Source organism: Chenopodium album, chromosome 4 (assembly GCF_948465745.1).
Source record: "Chenopodium album chromosome 4, dcCheAlbu1.1, whole genome shotgun sequence".
Lineage (NCBI taxonomy): Eukaryota > Viridiplantae > Streptophyta > Magnoliopsida > Caryophyllales > Amaranthaceae > Chenopodium > Chenopodium album.
In genome coordinates, this window is record NC_137837.1 from 6,842,742 (window position 1) to 6,863,478 (window position 20,737).

A 20,737-nucleotide genomic window follows, 5' to 3' on the forward strand; every position below is an offset into this window, starting at 1 on the left:
ACGCAACATCGGAGGAACCCTCACACCTAAGGCTAACCAAAGGAAACCGCCGCTGAACACGACGATGATTTCGACCGGAAAAGTTGATCAACAAGGAGAATATTAGGACGAAATCATCTTCAACCTCCCTGTTCATTTTTCTGCAAAACCCAAATTTTTGTTTGATTTTTTAATTTATGCAGATCTTAATCTTAAAGCTCAAAAAGATAACATTGGATGATTCGAAAGTTTAGCAACTGAAGTAATTTGTTGATCTCTGCAAATCTTATCCTTCCATTCTCGAGCAGGCGACGACATTGATCCAAACAGGATCGAAATTGCCGAATTGGGGTAGCTTGATTGTTTGCGAATTGGTGAAAAGTGATGGCCGAAATTGAATAATGTCAAATAATTGTATAATTAATTTAAATTCAATAATTACGTTAATGGAGGTTTTCTCATTACTCGTTATTAGTGTGGCCGAAATTGGGAATTGGGTTCCCGTTCTATTGCTTTATTGTTTGCGTATTGTTCGTTAGTGGAGGTGGTTCAGGTGGTCTCTACGGCGGTGTTTCAGGTGGGCGGCTGTGGTGGTAGTTGGGGCACAGGGGCAGTGTAGAGGAGAAGAAATAAGGGGGAGAGAAAGAGGGGAAATAGGGGAAGGGGGTTTCTTCGGTGTGCAACAGCACAAGGCTGCGGTGGTCGGAGGTGGATGTCTCCGGCGGGGGAAGGGGCTGAGACGCCATCTCCGGGACGGGGAAGGGGCTGGTGGTTGGCTGGTGGCAGTGTGGTTGGGGAGTGGTTTGGATTTTTTTGTTGTTTTTAAATAATTTGAAGGGTACTAATGTAAATTTATTGTTACTTAACCAAGATTAACCTTGGTTAATCATTTAAAAATATTTTTTTATTATTAATTTTACCATTTGCTTAGTAATATAAATTCGTGATTACCATTGATAATAAAAAATTTCACACTTTACCACTGAGAAAAAATAAAAGTTCATGATTACCAGAGAGAATTTCCCAAAAAAAAAACATAAAATTGTGGGAGTATCTGCATGGTGAGCAGTAAGTGTGGACTTTGGGCCTGTTCCGATTTATTGAAAACAATTGAAACGAACTGAACTGATTGAAGCTGAACTAAACTGTACTGAAATGAATTGTTTATGAGATAAGGAAATTAGGAATTGAATTAAATTGAAGTGATTGGAGTTGAAAAGTTGAATTCAGCTTAATTTCAATTCAGTTCATTATTTCAGCTCCCGGCCTTATTTCCTTCTTTCATAAAATATTTATTTCAGCTCAGTTTAGTCTAGTTTAGTTTAGTCCAGCTCTAATCAGTCCAGTTTAGTTCAGTTCAGCTCAGTCACATGTGAACAGACCCTTAGTGTATACTATTCTAGTCTTATACTCTTAGCTTAGTCTGAGACTATATGTAGTGGGCTGTAAATTTTTTTATTGGTGAATAGTAGGCTGTAAATATTTATGTTTATTTATCTATTTTCTCATAATAATTGTAAATGTATATAAATAAAAAATTATTTTGTAAGTGGTTGGGCACAAAATTACTAAAAATGTATATTTTCGGAAACTTCTATGCCTGTATAGGAATAATTTCCACATATTTAGATACCCTATCTCATCCACTTTCTCTCCCTCAGGGGCGAAGACATGATTATAGGAGTATGCAAGTTTAATTTAAAGGCACAGTACTGCTCATGTTAGATGCTAAACTATACTAAAATTTTGAGATATCTACTATGTAATTTATGTACAGATTGTTGTAGAGGCCAAGAGTAAATTTAAAAGCCACGAAGCTAGGCTGCAAGGGGCCGAGCCTCCACCACTCCCTTGGCTTCACCCCTGCTTTCCCTCCTCCTATGGGCATATCTTCTATGAGTATAAAATTATCGTACGCTCTTCACCATAAAACAATTCAATAGAATATGCTAACTTGAATTTTTTTATTAACTTTGTGTCAATTGAAATGTGTTAACTATTGTAAAAATGTTAGCTATTTAACCATGGACATGTACTAGCATTTGAAAATTGTTTGGCCCCTTACCCTAATTAGCAAGTGGGCACAACCGCACAAGTGCACAACCCTATACTCGTCTTAGGGCCTGTTCTCTTACGTTGAAATTCAGTTCAGTTCAGTTCAGTTCAGTTTCAGTTCAGCTGAGTTCAGTTCAGTTCAGTTCAGCTCCTAATTTCCTTCTCTTATAAAATATTCATTTCAGTTCAGTTCAGTTCAGTTCAGCTGAGTTCAGTTCAGTTCAGTTCAGTTCAGCTGAGTTCAGTTCAGTTCAGTTCAGTTCAGTTCAGCTGAGTTCAGTCAATCGGAACAGACCCTTATTTGGGTGAGTCAATATGTAAAATTAAAAAGTATTTAATTAAAAAAAAAAAATCAAAGTTGATCACAGGAGAGAATGAGAGATAGTGGTCCCACCAACCGCGTTCTTTTGTTCTAAAACTTGGGTGACCTCCTCCATTATTTCTTCTCTCTGCAAAATTTGCGCAAATTAGGGTTTTGCTTTCACCGATTTCTCACAAAAATGGGGGGAGGCAACGCTCAAAAATCCAAGACTGCTCGCGAGAAAAATTTGGAGAAGAATAAGCCTTCCAAAGGTTTTTTTTTTTTTTTTAATTAATAATTCAAAATTATTGTTCTAGGATAATTTATCTGAAAAAAAAAATAAAAAATAATTGAGGTTTGATTAAATTTGTGGTTGATTTGGTGCAGGAAGCCAATTAGATTCAAACAAAAAGGCTATGAGTATCCAGGTATGTTGAATTTGCAGTTGATTTTTATTTATTTGTTTGATTAATTTTGGTTAATGATGCTACGATTAAGCTGAATTAATTATGATTTATGAATCATTGTGAATTTGTGATACTGATTTTACCTGTAATTGTTGAATTGATCCTTTGTAAATAATGAAATTGTGTTCAGCAGATTGGAATTGTGTAAATGTGCTCTGAATAAAATTTTATTCCAAGATATAGTATGGTCCAATACTAATCTTGCTGTTTATTGCGATATAGCTTGGTCATTACTCATCAGGCTTGGATAAATAATTATGCTAGAGCGCTCACACACACTCACATTATTGAATTTGATGTGAAAATTGACTCTCACTAATCAATTTAATCAACTTTGATGATATATTTTTGCTCTATATGGTCTATTTTTAAAGGGTTTATAAAATTTGTCATGATAATTTTTGCAATCTTTGTCAGTTAACAGTCTCATTACTCATATAAAATTTCGATATCTAAAAAAGTTGTCACCGTAGTATGAGAAAATTTCTAAACATGCCACTACTTCAATCAAGCGATGGGGAGATAATTAAAAAGTGAGTCAATTATCACCAGACCCTGTTGGCCAACACCCGTATGGACTAAAGCCCAAAGTTTGATGTGAAGAGTCTCGTGGTGCTAATCCCTTAAGTTTTTGTAAATGTCATATTCTGCCAAAATATCACCAGAACCTTTATAATAAATGATTAAATATGCCGGAGCCATTTATTACTGTGCTCTATGGTCTACAGATATGCTAAAAGTTCTGAAGTAAGTCAAACTAATAGAAGCATTATGCATTTATTAGATAACCAACCATAGTCTAGTGATGCTTCTCCACTAACAAGCTGATTTATTCATCTTCAAGCTGCCTATTGAAGTTGCTTTGTGCTGTTGCATTGCTGTTGGCCTGTTGCTTTGAGAAGGATGGTGGGGTGGGTGGGGTGGTGATGTTTTTGCTCGGTTGTAGACTTGTAGTATGAAATTAGGCTTATCTTTGGAAATACATACTGCTAATGTGTGCCTTTAACCTTTATCATTTCCCATGATTACCTCCAAAATTTGTTATCTTGGATTCTTGGCACAACATTTCTTTATGAGAGGACATTTACCATTCATCTGAACAAAGAGGAAGATATGAATTGATTAGCCTAGGCTAGCAAGCAGCTGATACATAAGTTTTTATGCTTACCTAATTACCTCATGCAAGGTTAAACTTCCATCAGTTATATTGTATGTGCCCTTTAGATTTGGCTATGTATTGAGAGGAAGAGGCGTTTATGCTGAATACAAATTGTGCTGTACATGTCTTGAAACAATGAGCTCAAAGTTTCTATTTAAAAAGGTCATGTTTTACGGTAACTCTATTTGCAAGGATTACGCTGTTTTTGCTGCGTAATATACTTTTACTTAATAATGTCTGGAGAACACCACAAATTTGGCAGTGTTTCCTGCACTTTGCAAACATGAGAATGGTTTGTGTAAATGAGTTTGTTATGCTGAATACAAATTGTGCTGAACATGTCTTGAAAGGCATTCTGCATATTGGATATGCATCCTTGCTGTTATTGAATCAACACTTAGCTTTTTATTCCTTTATTTATTTATTTTTATCATTGAGAACTGCTGACGCCAGAGGGAAGCTGATAGTGTTTCTGTAGACGTTTGGGAGTTGTTGTAGTCATATTGCAGTATCATTGTTTTAGATTCGACTTCATTGATACTTTGTAAATGTTATGTTTTAGAAGTATATATTGAGCCTTCTTAGAATGTGTATCTGTTGATCTTAACATTTGAGTGGTGAATGCAGTGCAAGGTATGCATGCAGACATTTATGTGTACTACTACAGAGGTGAAATGCCGTGAACATGCTGAAAATAAGCACCCAAAACACGACATTGGTGCATGTTTTCCACATTTGCAGAAATGACCCCTGAAGGTTTCATGTAGAAATTGATGGGAAGAAGTTGTCACAGGAAAATAAACTTTTAAGAAATATTTCGAAGTTGTAACTTATCTAATGTATATCAAATGATATTGCCTTAAATCTCTTGATTACCGCTGCCTTTGGTTATTGGGATTACTCAATGTAAAACTTTGTTCTTCGAATGAAAGCATCTAAACCTGTTTATCTTGAACTTGATCTGTATTTGTTTTTGTATAAACGTTTCTCTTCTGGTAATATGGTGCCTGTATTGTATCCTTGCATTGATAAATAAGTTATATTTCAGATTCTAGTGTTTGATTTCATGTCTGTCCATGTTACAATAATTTCATAGTATATTACCCTACTTGTGTAAAATAGTAAAATTATACCCCTAGCAAAGTTGACACGACTGGTGTTACGGAACTTAAATGCCCTGTTCTTGAACCTAGTACCTGCCATGGTTGTATTATGGCTTAGTAAGTAAGATATAGCTAAACTTGAGCCCTGGCTCCAATAATATCCAAAGGCTGATAAGAAAACAAATGCAACTCACTGACAGATAGCAAGTAAATACACGCATGATACAATAGATCAATCCACATCTGCTTCTATGAGCACAATTCAAGTAAAAGAAAGCCCAAAAAGAAGCAAGTACAAATGTTACAAATCATATTCCGTTGATAATAAGGTTTTTCAATTCCCAACAATTATCAATCAAGTTGAACATTAAATATATGACTTGCAGCTTCAAGAGTCGCTCACAATATCAGTTTTGATATTTGGATCAGTGAGTAAGCCCGCAGATGATGATATAGTGTGATTATCAGCAGCAAACTCTTTGTTTCTCATTAAGCTGACAAGCTCTCCTAACATCCTTTCCATCTATATATCCTCTAATAACTGTATTGAAAGTGCGTTCATTTGGAAAGAAACCATTGTCCTCCATATTTTTCAAATATTCATCGGCTTTTGCTAGCAACCTTTCTTTACAAAACCCTTTTATCATTATGTTGTAAGCACACACATCAGGCAGCCCTTTAGTTGTGAGAAAGGAGAAGATGTCAACCGCTTCTCTAAGGTGATTAGCTTCACACAAACTATCCATCAGGATAGTGTATGTAATAATATCAGGGACCACTCCTGTATTCCCCATTTCCTTCATTGTTGCAATTGCCTCGTCAATTTGTGCATTCTTGCACATGCCATCAAGCAATGAATTCCAAGTGATTAAATCTGGTTTTAGTCCGTGAGCTTCCATTTCCTTGAAAAGCTGGTGGGCAAGCCTGAGCTGATTGTCTTTGAACAAGGCATCTATAAGAGTGTTGTAAGTGATAACATCAGGGTTTACTTATATTTTGCGCTGTTTTATAGGTTTAGTGTTGTAAAGTTCAAAATTACAAACATATAGCAAGTTCATAATTTAGTAGCAAAACTTTCAGTAGGAGATCAATGAGAACGTCTGATAGCTGCAGCATCTTTTAATGGACAGTCAATCAAAATCCATACACTAGGATGTTGTAAACAACAATACAGGAACACTCTTGATCGAGCATTCTCCATCACTATTGACATTAGAAATAAAACTGCTCAATAAGGTTTTGCATTTCCACATAACACATCTATCATAGAAATATAGAATTACAAGTAAAAGAAAATTTACAGATTAATGCACACTTGCTTTCATGAGAACCATTCAAGTAAAAGCAAGCCCGAGAAGAATTAAAAACAAATGTTCCAAATCACGGGGTTTAGGTGTTTGCCTACAATCAATCAATCAAAAGTTACACATAAAACATGACTAACTGATTCATAATGTTAGTCATAATGTCTGTTCCGCATCTCTGTCACAATCGTATTTGCATTGCTCCTTCCTAAATGTTTGTTCCACATCTCTGTCACAACTGATAGTTTTCTCCTAATTATCACTCACTTAACTCTCAAATAACTTTTTCAGCAAGTTCTTGTCTTCATCACCAACAGTTGGATCAGCGAGTAAGCCCACAAATGATGATACAGTGTGATTATCAGCAGCAAACTCTTTGATTCTCATTAACCTGACAAGCTCTAATGCTCTCCTAACATCCTTGCCGTCTAGAAATCCTATAATGATTGTATTAAAGGTGCACTCATCTGGAAAGCATCCATTGTCCTCCATATGCTTCAAAAGTTCATCGGCTTTAGCTAGCAACCCTTCTTTACAAAACCCTTTTATCATTATGTTGTAAGCACACACATTATGCAATCCTTTAGCTGTGAGAAAGGAGAAGATGTCCACCACTTCTCTAAGGCAATTAGCTTTACACAAACCATCCATTAGGATACAATATGTAACAATATTAGGGACCACTCCAGTATTTTCCATTTGGTTCATTGTTGCGATTGCCTCGTTAATTTGTGCATTCTTACACATGCCATCAAGTAATGAGTTCCAAGTTATTACATCTGGCTTTAGTCCATGAGCTTCCATTTCCTTGAAAAACTGGTGTGCAAGCTTGAGCTGATTGTCCTTGCACAAAGCATCTATAAGAGTGTTGTATGTGATAACATCAGGGGCTAATTCGTTAAAATGCATCTCTTGGAGCAGACCAAGAGCTCTGTCTATCTTTTTAGACTTGCAATAGCCATTGATTAAGCTGTTGTAAGTAACTACATCAGGTTTGCAACCATTTTCAACCATCAAATCCATGAGCTTTTCTGCCTCATCCATCTCACCACGTAAACAATATCCGTCTAACAAAGTATTGTAAGTGATGATATTGGGAACCAATCCTCTCTTAGTCATGCATTCAAAAATGTCCCGTGCCTCACCCACCTTGCCATCTTTACAATACATATCAATCAATATGCTGTAGGTCTGTATGTCCGGAGTTATGTTATTCCTTAACATCTCAGTCATCATTTGTTGAGCCTCTTTCTGTTGTCCCAAAGTGCACATACCTCGAATTAAGGTATTAAAGGTGACAACATCAGGGGTAATTCCCTTGACTTTCATCTCCTTGAAAAGGCGGAGAGCCTGAGGTAATAACTGGTCTTTACAGAGACTATGAATGATGGTGTTGTATATGACAACACCGGGCATAAAATGGCCATAAGACTCCATATTTCGAAGGAGTTTGAGAGCACCGGCATTATCACCGGAACTACATAGACCTTTGAACATAGAACCATAGACAACCAAATCAGGTTGGAAGCCAAGCTTGAGAATTTTATCCAAAAAATGAACGGCTTTGTGGAATTGATCAGAATGAATGAAGCCGTTGATGAGAGTAGTGAAGGTGACAATATCAGGCTGAAACCCAAGTTTAATAACGTTGGCGAGAACAGAAAGCCCGAAATCAACAAAGTCCAAACGACAGTAGCAATTAGCAAGGATGGTAAGGGAGTAAATATTTGGACGAAGACCAAAGAAAAGGAGGTCTCTGTAAAGAGAAATGACAGTGGAGAAAGGGGGGTGGGGTTTAATCTTACAAATGGATGATAACAGTATATTAAAATCAATAATATCAGGAAGTGGGCGAATCAATTTCATATGATGAAAGAGAGAAAGGGGAAATTCGACATCATTAAACCCTAATTTAGATTGTTGTCTAACAAATTTGAGAAACAATTTGGGGTCATCAAAATCATGATGAGAAGCGTAATATCGGAAAGAAAATAGAAAAGATGGAAAGTAAAGAGGGGGGGAATCGCAATTAAAATTGAAAATGAAAAGAGGAGAGAGATAAAGAAGCTTACTTGAAGAAGATCCGCCATTAAAATGGAAAAGAGAAGAAATTTGAAGAGAATTTCTGAGGAAAATACCAGATTTGCTCCTCATTATGCCAAATCAACAGCCAAGGAGGAAGATCACTGCCACCGTAGTGCCACGCTGCTGGTGGTGGTGGTGCTGCTGCACACTGTGTTAGAACTATGAAGAGCGTATTATGGTGCTGGCAAAATTGCCATCCAAAATCATCAAAAATGACTTCTATTTTTGGACTTTGGTATTGTGTGAAATGAGTCTAATGACATGACTCGTCAATTCTTTTTAAAATTTATGAATATTTTTAAATTTTTAACCTCTTAATGTGCCACTTGAACTTAACAAAAACAATACAGAGCAGGAGTATCTCCGTTAGTAAAACATAAATTACATGAAATCTTATTATTATTATTATTATTATTATTATTATTTGACGGGTAAATCTTATTATTTACATGTAAAAAATATTTTTTCAAGCTCTTAAAATATTTTCTTACTCTCTCCGTTCCCGAAAGAACGACCCATTTAGGTTGATTTCGCGGGTGTTAAGAAACTTAATTTGCAAATATAAATGTAAGGGAAAACACAAGTCAACAATAATTTGCAATTAATACCTAGAGAGATGGCACAAAGATCTGAAAAAATATAAGGGTAAAATAGGAAGGAGTTATGTGACAAAAATATTTGAGGATATATTGGTAATTTTTTGTGATTTTAATAAATGTTGAGAAAAACAAATGGGTCATACCTTTTGGGACTAAAATTAGGCTAAATGAGTCGTTTTTTCAGGACGGAGGTTTGTGCAACAAGTCTTAGGTTTTGGTGGTGGTGTAAATGTTGTCTATATTTCTTACTTTCCTAGGCATCATACAATTCTACCATTACAAAGATTAAGAAGCTGCACCCATAACAAAGTTCTAGAATTAAGAACAAAAACAGTACTCCGTAATGCATATACTAGTAAAAGCTTTCAAAAGCACATGAACAAACTCAACAAAGTACTTAGGGTCTGTTCTCATTGATTGAACTCAGCTGAACTGAACTGAACTGAACTGAAATGAATATTTTATAAGAGAAGGAAATTAGGAGCTGAGCTGAACTGAACTGAACTGAACTGAACTGAACTGAATTGAGCTGAGCCGAACTGAACTGAACTGAACTGAACTGAACTGAACTGAACTGAATTGAGCTGAGCCGAACGGAACTGAACTGAACTGAACTGAACTGAGCTGAGCTGAATTGAACTGAGCTGAGCTGAACTGAACTGAGCTGAACTGAACTGAACTGAGCTGAGCTGAACTGAACTGAACTGAACTGAATTGAGCTGAGCTGAGCTGAACTGAACTGAACTGAATTTCAATGTAAGAGAACAGACCCTTATTATGTGCATGAACGTAATGCATTATGCATACGTATAATAGTAGTTGTCATACGTTGATACGTTTGTTTGTATAATCTAAAACCATGTATTGTATTTACCAAATAGCTTGAAAGAAAATAAATAAAATAAACTAGTTGTACTGTAAAATTGCTTGGGTGACTAATCTGAGATCTGGGAATGAAGTTGCCCAGATTGTTAAATTAGTTTTACGTTTTTAACCACTCTTATAGAATATGCTGTATATCTTCTCTAAAAGTCTTTTTCATTCAATTCAATTATTTGGATTGAAGACCAAGTCAGAGTTGTGACCTCTGAATCACTACTGATGTTTGGGTCTTCCAAATTGAAAAGGTCTAGATCTCAAACTTGTGTATATACACAATATGAGTCGTATATACTTGTATGATTTTGAGCCAAGGAGATTTAGCTATCGGCTTATTTATTTATTAAATGCTAAATAATTTACACCAAAACTACCCATAAAGAGCTAAAGGCTAATGGTACTTCTAAAGGTGTTGTGCTCGCAGAGTCTGCGAACACAGCAGCATGGATAACTCACACTAACCCTTTGAGTTGGGCGAGGGGATCGTGACTTATGATATGCTACAAACTCACTTGACCAAAAGGAAATTATTAAACCGGATTTTATAGCTTGCATTAACTTTAGCAATTACTTTTACTTGGTTTGTTTTTACATGACTAGACCATTGCAAAATTGTAAAAAAAACAAACCTTATTTTTTATTGCAAAAGCCTAAATGATTGTATGATATCATCACACAATAATGTTGATTTAGCCTGACCCAAAATTTTTATTGGCTATGTGGAGTCTTATACTAATATTTTTGGTTAAATTTTCAACTCAATCGAAAATGACTCAAAAATCCGCTCTTTTCAACCTAAAATTACAAGTTTAAATCCAACCTACAAGCCGATATTAACAAAATGACATGATTACCAATCAGGTGTAACCGTGTAAATAACAAATAGAAGACAACTCCTCAAGAATTAAGAGTGGGGTGACTTGGTTAGAGGTGGTTTGTTGGAAAAAAGAGTGGGAGGGAGTTAACAAAACATACCAGAATTTTGAATTTCAACGGCTTGGTTTCATACAATTATTATAAATTATAAAATATTATTGAAACTAATTTACATAATAGAGACAATTAGAGCGTGCATGCATGTCTAACCACCATACTCCACCCATATCTTCCTTATTTTTCTGAGGATTATTTCCTAAAAAAATTTCCCAAGAAAAAAAAAATAAACAAAGTTTTTCATCATCCCAAAATTCGGGACTTTTTACACCCCCAACAAATTTTGTCAATGTTTTTCTTCCTTTCTTCATTGGTTTTGATTGCTTGATTGAGGTCCTTCTTTTTCCGTTCGCCGTCGGAGGACCTTTGTTGTTCTACCTACATTCATCTGAACAAGATAGAATTATTGTGATTTTTGTTTAGACATGATTTGAATTTTGGGTTGTGATTTCATTTGTTATATTGAGATGAATGATGGTTATATTCAGATTATGAATATTTGGAGGGACTTGGTTGTTTTTGGATGAATCTGAGTTGTTGGGATTCTGGGATTTTTCCTTTCTCTCTAGAGATTAAAGAAAAATCATCAATTTTGACAACGACGAAAACGGGGATCAGGGGTCTGAGTGATCGACATGAATTGCCTACCGTGCTTCAACAAGGACGACGACGAAGAACCCACTGATCCTCCACCACCTCCTCCTAAGAAAGAAAGTCTTGCTCATATTGAACCCAAAGAGGCAGTTGCTTCTTCGTCGAAAGGTATCCTTCTTCTCCTTCCTCCTGTAGTGATTGTTTGACATGATTCCTCTGTTCAAGACATTTGTTCATATATCTGCTTTATTGCTTATGAAGTTTGTGTCAGATTAATTGAGCTAGAGGGGATTAGGTGATATCCATACAATTATGTTTCAGGGTAGATGACAAAAACAGACTATTTCATAGTAGAAACTTAGCTTATATTCGGTTTTGTAGCTACATGTTGAATGATTAAGAGGATTTGAGGTAACCTTATAGCTCAATGACTTGATTAATAGCGCGCCATGAGGGAACTAACATCCTTTTAGTGGAAGGTTGGCTTATCACATTAAAGGGTTTCTAAGGTTGTGTTATGCGAAATATGAAGCATGGCTTCATCTTATCAGTATATCTGGCATTATTGTATATCCTAGACAAATTTTCACAGCTTCAAAGCAGTAGTTTCTAGTGCTGTAATGTACTATGTCTAGGTTTGTCAGGTAATGCAAGAGATGCCTCAAACATGTAAATAACCAGAATTATCCTTTAATGTATGTATTGAAGGAATGAAGGATAAGTATAGATGTAAATGTATGATAGATCATCTATGGCTATATCAACGTTAGGTGATTTTTCAGCTAGGATTATTACTTGAAACAAAACTCCCTCATTTTTTCGCTGCAGCAAAATTAATGATAAATTTCCTTGCATATTGTAGCAAAAACGTTTACCTTCCGGGAGCTGGCAATGGCAACAAAAAATTTCCGGCAGGAATGTCTTTTAGGTGAAGGTGGATTTGGAAGAGTATTCAAAGGGAAGCTTCAGTCTTCTGGCCAGGTAATCACTAACCGGTGTACTAACTTCCCTTTCTTTGCAGGATTTGTTTTCTTATCTAGTCGATTGCTGACCTCATTTTAATGGTTGGCTGCTGTAGGTTGTTGCAGTAAAGCAGCTAGACAGAAATGGAATGCAGGGAAATAAGGAGTTTCTTGTTGAGGTCCTGATGCTCAGTCTGATCCAACACGCGAATTTGGTCAGTCTGATTGGCTACTGTGCTGACGGAGATCAGAGGCTTCTGGTGTATGAATATCTGCAGATGGGATCTCTGGAGAATCTATTGTTTGGTAAATTAACTTTGCATCTCTAGTGGTTAATCAGTATCCTATCTTCACTTCTACATGTTTTTCCAGCCTTCTGCATCATTGTAGTATATATGCAGAAGCTGCAGGATTTATAATAGCTGTTGCTGTTAGTTTTCTTCTTTTCTTTGCTTTCAATACTTCGTATAATGCAAACATCTTTCACAACTTAATGCTTTGTAACTTCTGCAAATTGCAGGTGATGATCCTGACAAGAAACCGCTGGATTGGTACACCAGGATGAAAATTGCTTTGGGTGCAGCCAATGGACTCGAGTATTTGCATGACAAAGCTAATCCCCCTATCATATACCGTGATTTAAAACCATCAAATATTCTACTAAACGAAAACTATGAACCAAAATTGTCTGACTTTGGTCTTGCCAAGCTTGGAGCAGGTGGAGGTAACGTAAACCCAACATCAAGGGTAATGGGAACTTACGGTTATTCTGCACCTGAGTATTCAAGTGGTGGTGAGCTCACACTCAAATCTGACATATATAGCTTTGGAGTTGTATTTTTAGAACTTCTCACTGGACGAAAAGCCATTGACACAACTAGACCAAATGATGAGCAAAATCTAGTTACATGGGTAAGCTTTATTTTATCACTCTGATTTAGGGTGACAAAAGTGACTAGAATTATCCTCACCTGATTTATTTGTAACTGTATCATCAGGCACAACCGATATTTAGGGATCCTAAAAGATTTCCAGATTTGGCAGACCCACGACTAAATAACAATTTTCCACTGACAAGTCTAAACCAAGCAGTTGGAATTTGTGCAATGTGCCTTCAAGAAGAATCATCTGTCCGGCCCTTGATTGGTGATGTTGTTGCTGCTCTCAGTTTCCTGGCGATACCTCAACCAAGTACTGCTCCTGCTTCAGCCCCACCAGCAAATGCCCCGCCATCGGAGCAGAAGATGCTCTATGAAATTGAGACCAAAAAGAATAAACCGTCTCAATCAGATGACAGTTTACGCTATGATGATAGTGAGAGTACCCAAAGTGGTTCTGATCTGCGGAATGGAGGAAGTTGTCAAAAAGTTGAACTGGGAGAGAAAGACTGTAGTAGTCTATATTCAGGGAGAGGACAGAGCTTTGATACTTTAGAGGAACACAGCATTTACACATCAGACTCAGACAGTGGAGGAGGCAATACCAATTATGATGATGCTGAAACCACAGAGCTTGAAGATCCAGAAAGATCAATAGATTCAGTTGCTAATTACAGTTTGCACTCAGCCCGAAGTACTGACAGCAGCATGCAATCTGATGCTGGATATAAATCTTCAAAACATGGAAGTAGTAGGAGATCTTCACCAAAAAATGCTAATGGTTCTCGTAGAAGAAAGCCAGTTGTGACATTTAAGGAACCAAGTTTAAGTGCAAAGAAAAATGGTACTAGAAAACCCGAAGGAGAAAATAGCCATTCAGAAAGTAATAATCAGACAGTACTTTCTGCTGCTACAGATGTTAGACAACAGCAGCAGCAGCAGCAGCAGCAACAACAACAACAGCAACAACAAAAACAGCAGCAACATATACAAGAACCAAGCTCAAGTTCCTCAAGCTCAGAAAGCAGCAGTGAATCTGAGGAAGAGAAAGGGTCTCCAAAACACATGAAAGAGACACACATTCCTCTACAGAATAATGGATTCCAAGAACAAGCCACCAGTAGCCCAGACAGATCAAATCATCGAGTTTTTGAGCAACCTCATAAAGAAAGTCCACAGCTACGGCATCTTAAAACCAGGTGATATCCGTGAGAAGGCATTAATGCATTATATGGCTATCCATCTTCTTGTTCTAAAACTGATTGTTGAGCATAGACAAAAAGAACTCTTTTTGGTTGGTATAATTTTAGCAGTTTGTCTCCCTCTTTTCATCCAATTCTCAAGTTATACCCTAAGCATCAGACATTGAGAAGGTTGGAATCATGCTCTATGTTACATTGACACGGGTACGGGTATCCGATATTGGTACGTATCCGATTGTCGGATACGCCATTCTCAAAAATTTAGGACACGGGGACACCGTCTTAACATTGGACTCGGGTACGGATACGGCAATAATTTTGTCCATAATATATCAAAAATTATATAGGTGGTTTTTATTGATAGATTTTTATATCTAGGTGAGTGGATTGCTAAAAAAAAGTAAACAAAATAAAAAGCCCAAGTTGTTTATTTAAAAAAAGCCCAAGTTGTTGATAGAGAAACATAGGTTTAAGGCCTTTTAAGCTTTTTACCAATTAAAACAAAACCCTAGCCGCCACCCTTAAGCACATATATTAAAAAAAAAAATGTTACTGCTAGGTAAATCAGGAGAGAGGAGGGAGAAAAAAAGTCAAAAACTTCAGAAATTAAATAAGTAAATACACGTGAAAGAAGAAAGAGAGAGAAAACTGCATTGAGAAAACTCGTAATCGTGTTCATCTTCGAAATTGTTTGAGAACCGTCTTCATCTTCTTCAAAGCTTCAACTCCTTCAATGGCCGCCGTACCCGAGAACAAAATGGAGTATCCGGAACGGATTTCATACCCGGATCGGTGTCGCGTCGTATCGACCCGGGTATGCCAGCCAAAATGCCGTGTCCAGGTAACATAGATCATGCTATTTTGAGTGAGGGGCAAATGCCAGATCTTGGTTGCAAGATTTCTTTCAAAATCCCTTACAACTTGTGTTTGTTTGATCCAATTACGACACCATTCCTTGATCATTCTAGTTCTTCCCTTTTGTCTCGACTCCTCTTGAAAAACTTCATATTTTGTAAGCATATGGAATTGGCCTTTTTTGTACTGAAATTGTTAGAAGTGCTAGGCATGTAGGCAGAAGGGTGAGCACATTCAGCACAACGACGATTTTGTTTACTTTAATTTTCATAAAATACATGGTAGTGCTGTGCACATCAGTTGTAGGCCTTGTAGCATTCTGAATTCTGAAGTTGTTTACTAAGCGAGTTTTCAGTTGTTGAAACAATCAATCTCTATTTTTTTTCATCTTCTACCTTTCATGTTCAAAGAAAGTAAAGAGTTTCTATTGTCTGACTGCTAATACGGAGTACAAATATATACATTAGATTCTGCCCCAAAACACAGATGTATGATTTTGAAGATCTAATTCTGTAAGATCTGTTTGTGTGGATAAATACAAATAAAATGGGGGTATTGGAAAGCTTAGAATTGCTTCTTTAATGTTTTCTACCAGTAAATCTTACACCGGGAATTCTTTAAAAGTTTAACAAGCAAGATCTATCTGATACTCTGAAGTCTGAAGATCCAAGTTATACACAAAAGAATATGAACCTTCATTATCTAACAAATCGTATGTGAACAAGAAAAATTCCAGTAAAAGTATTAAAAATCTTTCAAGTATAGGTTCATTTCCAACAATGACAAACAATTTGATAAGCTTGTTACCTTTGCCTCAAATTTTACCGAAGCTTCCTTATGGGCAATGATTGTCCAAAGAGTTTTTCCACCTCACCCGCTTCCATCTGTAATTGATCCAGTAATTCCTTTTCCTCCTTGCTTAATTCTTTGAGGAAGTATTCCTCATCCCTTTGAAGTTCTTTAAAACCTTCTGTTAGCCTCTGAAACAATGTCATCTCAGTCCTCCCAACCTTTTCCACCTCTCCTTCAAACTGCTCTACTTCCTTAATGATTTCTTTCTCTCCTTCCTCCACCTTCTTCTCCAGCCTCTCAACAAGCGGAGGCTCAGGCCCACAGGTATTGTCTGTCCGGATGAATGTATTGAAGTCTCGTCCTACACTTCGAGCTGCTCTCTCAAGTTCTGGCACAATAGTTTCAGGCACAGTTGCACTTCTTGTGTAAAGAAAAGCGCCACCATAGCCATCCCATGCATCATTTCTGCCTCGGTAATATACAAGTATGTAGTCATCTGGCTGATTTTCAGTTTTGGAAGATAGGATATACCTACATGACAATAAAGCTCCTGGTTAAAATAAAAATTCATCAGACTAATAGTCTAATACAACTTTCACTGATAAATGATGCTCATAACTCCAACTGACGCAAAATAATGTCAATAGTTAGAATCTTACCCACAACAAAGAAACTCTATCTTTATCATTCTCAAAGTTAAAATAGTGCGGAGCATAACATTTTAGTGTCAACTTCTTATGTTATCCCTCTCTAATGTACCTAATGTATGCTTCTAGGATTGTGAGTCTGTGACTTAAGCAACAAACTTCAAAACCTTGGATATAAATGTCATGGTTGAGCAGACAAGAAAAATAACACCCAAAAAAGAAAGCCTGTCTCAGAGTTTCAAAAATCAAAATGCTTCAAGCTAAAGATGGATGGAATCTACTTTTAAAACATACTCAAAAAAAGTAGTAGAAGTTTACCAATCATCTTGATAGTGAAGATATTCATTGTCATGATTATACAGTATCCCTGGTTGGGAGGGGTCTTGCACAAATTTCTGCACAGCAGAACGGGTGAAAAATCCACCATCTGGTGTTTTTATTCGCCAAGATAAGTTTCCAACCAGCTTCCCATCTTCCACATGGAACTCATGTAACTGGCAATCAAAAGCGTCGAATGTTGGGTTCAAACCACTACTTATAAACCACTTCCCATCGAAATCTGCCATGTTGAAGCTCTTAACAAGTGCGCTAGGATCAGGAACTGGAAATTCTCCAACATCAGACTTCCGAGGCACACATTTCTTTCGAGAGACTGCACATTCGTTGAATTCATCAACGACTTTGTTCTCGAACAAGTCCCCACATTTGATCTGATATACAGATATATGTTTATGTGAGTTCATCTCTTTCTATTGAAGTAGGAAAGGGTCTGAGTTCAACCAATAGATATTTTTAAGAGCTTACTTGGCATTCAGTTTCATCAGGCCTATTATTGCAGGTCTGCAGGCAAGCAACATTGGCTGCACAAGATGGATTCGCAATGCACTTGGCGAGTTCAACTCTACTCAGAATATTGAACAAATCAGACAAAGGTGCAAATCTTTTAAACAAACTATCAACAACTATAACCCACAGGCCACAGTAACTAGAAAACCAATACCCTCTATCTACCCTGAGAAAAACAATGTTCTTTTTTCGTGATCCCTTTGTTTTCACATGAAAAATTGTCCAGACACATCAATTTTCTTGTACTAGAGCTTCAGTTTCTGTATAAGTTTAGGTCTACCTAAAACAAACTTTATGTATTACAAAGGAATTACTGCACATGCAATATTCTGTTCCCTCTAAATTGGTTTAGTTCAAAAGATAGTTTCCCTGAATTCAGGATCACCATAAACATGGTTCAATATTGTTTACCTGCATTCCTTCAGCAAACAAGTACAAGTTTTAAGAGCATCAACAGCTTGTGCCGGAGACATGACCAAAAATGTGCACGCAACTACAGCCGTCACTTCTACAACCTTCAACTTCAAGAGATCCCATTTCTGATAAAGATTCAATAAGAAACTGTTAGAATCAACTTCCCTCACCAACTGCAACTAAAACTATCCTATACATACCGCGTTTAGTACCTTAGGTATAACGGCATTGGACATAACCTTCGAGGATTTCACTTCCCACCCACATGAAATAAGACCTGATTTTGCTGGATTTCGATGATGGAATTTTTCAGAAGCTCCAATAAACTTACTATATGAATACTTCCTCTCATTAAACCTTATCTTCATTCTAACATCATCTTGTACAAGAAATGGTTTCCTCAATTGAACCCATTTCTTTAAATTCGGGTGTGAAACATTGTTGCACATACCAGCAAAATCGTCGTAGGATAAACACATCGATCGTGCAACTAATGCCATGTTAACTTTTCTTTGCAAAACTATCACCAATCCAACTTATATACAATATTCCATATCTCAAAAACAGCCAAATCTAGCAATGCCAGACACCCTTTTTAAGCGCTCTTCAGTAATTACCTTCTCTTAGCTACTTAACTGTCACCTACCTACCAAATACAGAACAATTAGATGAATTGTAAAATACCCACATCCCAAAGTCCCAAATCAATCAAAGAATAATTCTTTTTTTCTTTCTTTTACTAATCAAATTCAAAAAAATAATAAATAACAAAGCAATTTCATGGGGTTTTCATGGGATACATAACAAATGAACAAAGAATTAAATCCAACACTAATATCAGAAAAGTTATCATACACTCATATAAATAACATCAAGATTATAAATTGAATATACAGATAAATGAACAAAGAATTGAAATTAAAATGGAGAAAGTAGAGAAAGAGAGAGAACCTGGAGTAGAAGGTGAAGTATGAAGAGATAGAAAAAGGGCGGGCAACGTGGGTTGTTGATGAATCAGTGATTAAGGGTGAATGAATGAATGAGTGGAAGCTCAGAATTTGGATAAGCCTTTTTCTTTCTTCTTGAAGAAAACAAACAAAAAAAAGGAGGTATTTTGGAATACCTCTGACATTTTCATAACTTTCTCTCTCTTTCTCCTCCTACCAACCCTCGAACCCCTGACCTTGTTAGGCTTGGAATGATCCTAACCAACAAGACAAAGGGAGGGTTGGTGGTATTTTAACACCAGTAATTTAATTTATAAATAAACACTGTTATGCTTTTATTTGAGTCCAAGTTCTTTTAGATTAGATAGACTAGCACATGAAAATAATGGATGGATTTTGCCTTGCCTTTGTATACCTTTGGTTCTTAAATAACTGACACATTTTAATTTTCATCTATTTTAGGATAACTGATATATTACTAAAATATAGCACGGGACAACTAATTAAAAACTATTTACCTCTACTCTTTCATAATCCAGTGATATTTGAGAAACAATTTTAGATACATAAAAAATCAAAAGGAATATTTTTATATTAAACAAATATATTAAGTCTTACTTAAAGTTTCTTAAATTATGTGTCAATCTCAACGTCCCTAATATTCTGGAATTAAGGGAGTATTCAAGGGCACCAAATATTTGTAGGGTAGGGGCTTGTAAATTTTTAATTGACAAAGCTTTGTTGATTGACCGTATATAGCTAAATGAGTTGTTAATTTGTAAAACTACACAACTATACAAAGTTACATGATTTCATGTTCAACGAAAAAAAAAAAAAAAAAAGGGGAGTAAATTAAATGATGCGGACAAGAGATGAAAGACAGAGTATTGTTTGTGTTGTATAAACTCTAAAAAGGCCCAATTTGAGTCCTTATTTTCCTACTTGATAGAATCTTTATTTATATTTTCTTTTACTTTGTTTAGCATTTTTCCATCAAAACTAAATAATAGTTTACTATATATTGAGGTATTTGGAATGGTTGACTGACTGTAGCTTGAAAGGTGAGTTAGCAACAAAGCTAAATTTGTAACTTATTTTGTTGCTAATGGTCTAATATGTTTGTTATGAATTTTCTATTTTGTAATCCTCATGCAGTCATGGGGTGGTTAAAATCTTCCTCGACAATTTAGAATGAATTATATACTACGTACAAACTCTATAATTGAATTATATTCTACGTATAAGCTCTATCATTTATGTAATGAATATTATAGTTCTAATTAAAAACTCACATACTTAACCAAGTCAAAAAATGCATTTAATACTATTAGTGAAATTTTAATTTCTAATTATTTAATTATCCAAAAAAGAGGTATTTTAGAATACCTCATTTGTTGTTCTTCCATTTACCAACCCTTGAACTATTGATACAATATCTCAAGACTAAGATATGCCACCTAGGTGTAAGGAGAGTCACTGAGTCAGTGAACAATTTTTTGTGAAAAAATCAATATCTACTTCAATTCATCCACGGGCCTTTCAAATCACTAGCAATTATAATTTTAAAAGCCCATCATTTAGACAAACCTCAATATACATCAAGCCCAGCTCAAAAGCCCAAATAAATTATTTCTAATTATTCTAATTTTAGAACGAAAACAATCTAACAGTTTTCCAAAATCCAAGCAACAAATGTATGAGAATGAGAGGATACATGAAAAGTTGACAACTACAAT

At 36.0% G+C, this 20,737-nt stretch overlaps 4 protein-coding genes across 5 annotated transcripts; 2 read left to right on the top strand and 2 right to left on the bottom strand.

Annotated features, from left to right (window-relative positions):
• The first annotated feature begins 2,427 nt into the window (after window positions 1-2,427).
• Window positions 2,428-5,026, top strand: LOC145628766 (uncharacterized protein At2g23090-like). The gene is made up of 3 exons (XM_081681158.1): window positions 2,428-2,607; window positions 2,723-2,763; window positions 4,589-5,026. Exons 1-3 carry the CDS (start codon window positions 2,535-2,537, stop codon window positions 4,706-4,708), a joined length of 234 nt encoding a protein of 77 aa, XP_081537284.1. The 5' UTR covers window positions 2,428-2,534; the 3' UTR covers window positions 4,709-5,026.
• Window positions 5,027-6,294: 1,268 nt separating this feature from the next.
• Window positions 6,295-8,713, bottom strand: LOC145626502 (uncharacterized). Its single transcript, XM_081678938.1, has one exon. It carries the CDS (start codon window positions 8,520-8,522, stop codon window positions 6,636-6,638), a length of 1,887 nt encoding a protein of 628 aa, XP_081535064.1. The 5' UTR covers window positions 8,523-8,713; the 3' UTR covers window positions 6,295-6,635.
• Window positions 8,714-11,394: 2,681 nt separating this feature from the next.
• On the top strand, window positions 11,395-14,627 carry LOC145628767 (receptor-like kinase LIP2). The gene is made up of 6 exons (XM_081681159.1): window positions 11,395-11,626; window positions 12,321-12,439; window positions 12,537-12,726; window positions 12,941-13,332; window positions 13,419-14,236; window positions 14,300-14,627. Exons 1-6 carry the CDS (start codon window positions 11,500-11,502, stop codon window positions 14,499-14,501), a joined length of 1,848 nt encoding a protein of 615 aa, XP_081537285.1. The 5' UTR covers window positions 11,395-11,499; the 3' UTR covers window positions 14,502-14,627.
• A 1,399-nt stretch (window positions 14,628-16,026) lies between these two features.
• LOC145628768 (violaxanthin de-epoxidase, chloroplastic-like) lies at window positions 16,027-19,162 on the bottom strand. Of its 2 annotated transcripts, none has more exons than XM_081681160.1 (6): window positions 19,006-19,162; window positions 18,267-18,700; window positions 18,052-18,179; window positions 17,599-17,695; window positions 17,113-17,504; window positions 16,027-16,678 (listed from the first exon to the last, which is right to left on the bottom strand). In XM_081681160.1, the coding sequence occupies exons 2-6, from the start codon at window positions 18,552-18,554 to the stop codon at window positions 16,177-16,179; spliced, it is 1,407 nt and encodes a 468-aa protein (XP_081537286.1). In that variant the 5' UTR covers window positions 18,555-18,700; window positions 19,006-19,162; the 3' UTR covers window positions 16,027-16,176. The 2 variants fall into 2 exon arrangements, with proteins under 2 accessions (XP_081537286.1, XP_081537287.1); XM_081681161.1 differs by having other exon boundaries at window positions 18,267-18,696; window positions 19,006-19,115.
• Between the last annotated feature and the right edge of the window lie 1,575 nt (window positions 19,163-20,737).

Coding starts and splice junctions, on each gene's coding strand:
- LOC145628766 (XM_081681158.1), top strand. CDS start 2,535: ATGGGGGGAGGCAACGCTCAAAAATCCAAGACTGCTCGCGAGAAAAAT. Junction 2,608..2,722: donor GAAGAATAAGCCTTCCAAAG/GTTTTTTTTTTT, acceptor GATTTGGTGCAG/GAAGCCAATTAGATTCAAAC. Junction 2,764..4,588: donor AAAAGGCTATGAGTATCCAG/GTATGTTGAATT, acceptor TGGTGAATGCAG/TGCAAGGTATGCATGCAGAC.
- LOC145626502 (XM_081678938.1), bottom strand. CDS start 8,522: ATGAGGAGCAAATCTGGTATTTTCCTCAGAAATTCTCTTCAAATTTCT.
- LOC145628767 (XM_081681159.1), top strand. CDS start 11,500: ATGAATTGCCTACCGTGCTTCAACAAGGACGACGACGAAGAACCCACT. Junction 11,627..12,320: donor AGTTGCTTCTTCGTCGAAAG/GTATCCTTCTTC, acceptor TGCATATTGTAG/CAAAAACGTTTACCTTCCGG. Junction 14,237..14,299: donor GTTAGACAACAGCAGCAGCA/GCAGCAGCAGCA, acceptor ACAAGAACCAAG/CTCAAGTTCCTCAAGCTCAG.
- LOC145628768 (XM_081681160.1), bottom strand. CDS start 18,554: ATGGCATTAGTTGCACGATCGATGTGTTTATCCTACGACGATTTTGCT. Junction 17,696..18,051: donor TGTTTGCTGAAGGAATGCAG/GTAAACAATATT, acceptor TATTCTGAGTAG/AGTTGAACTCGCCAAGTGCA. Junction 16,679..17,112: donor CTTCACTATCAAGATGATTG/GTAAACTTCTAC, acceptor ATTGTCATGTAG/GTATATCCTATCTTCCAAAA.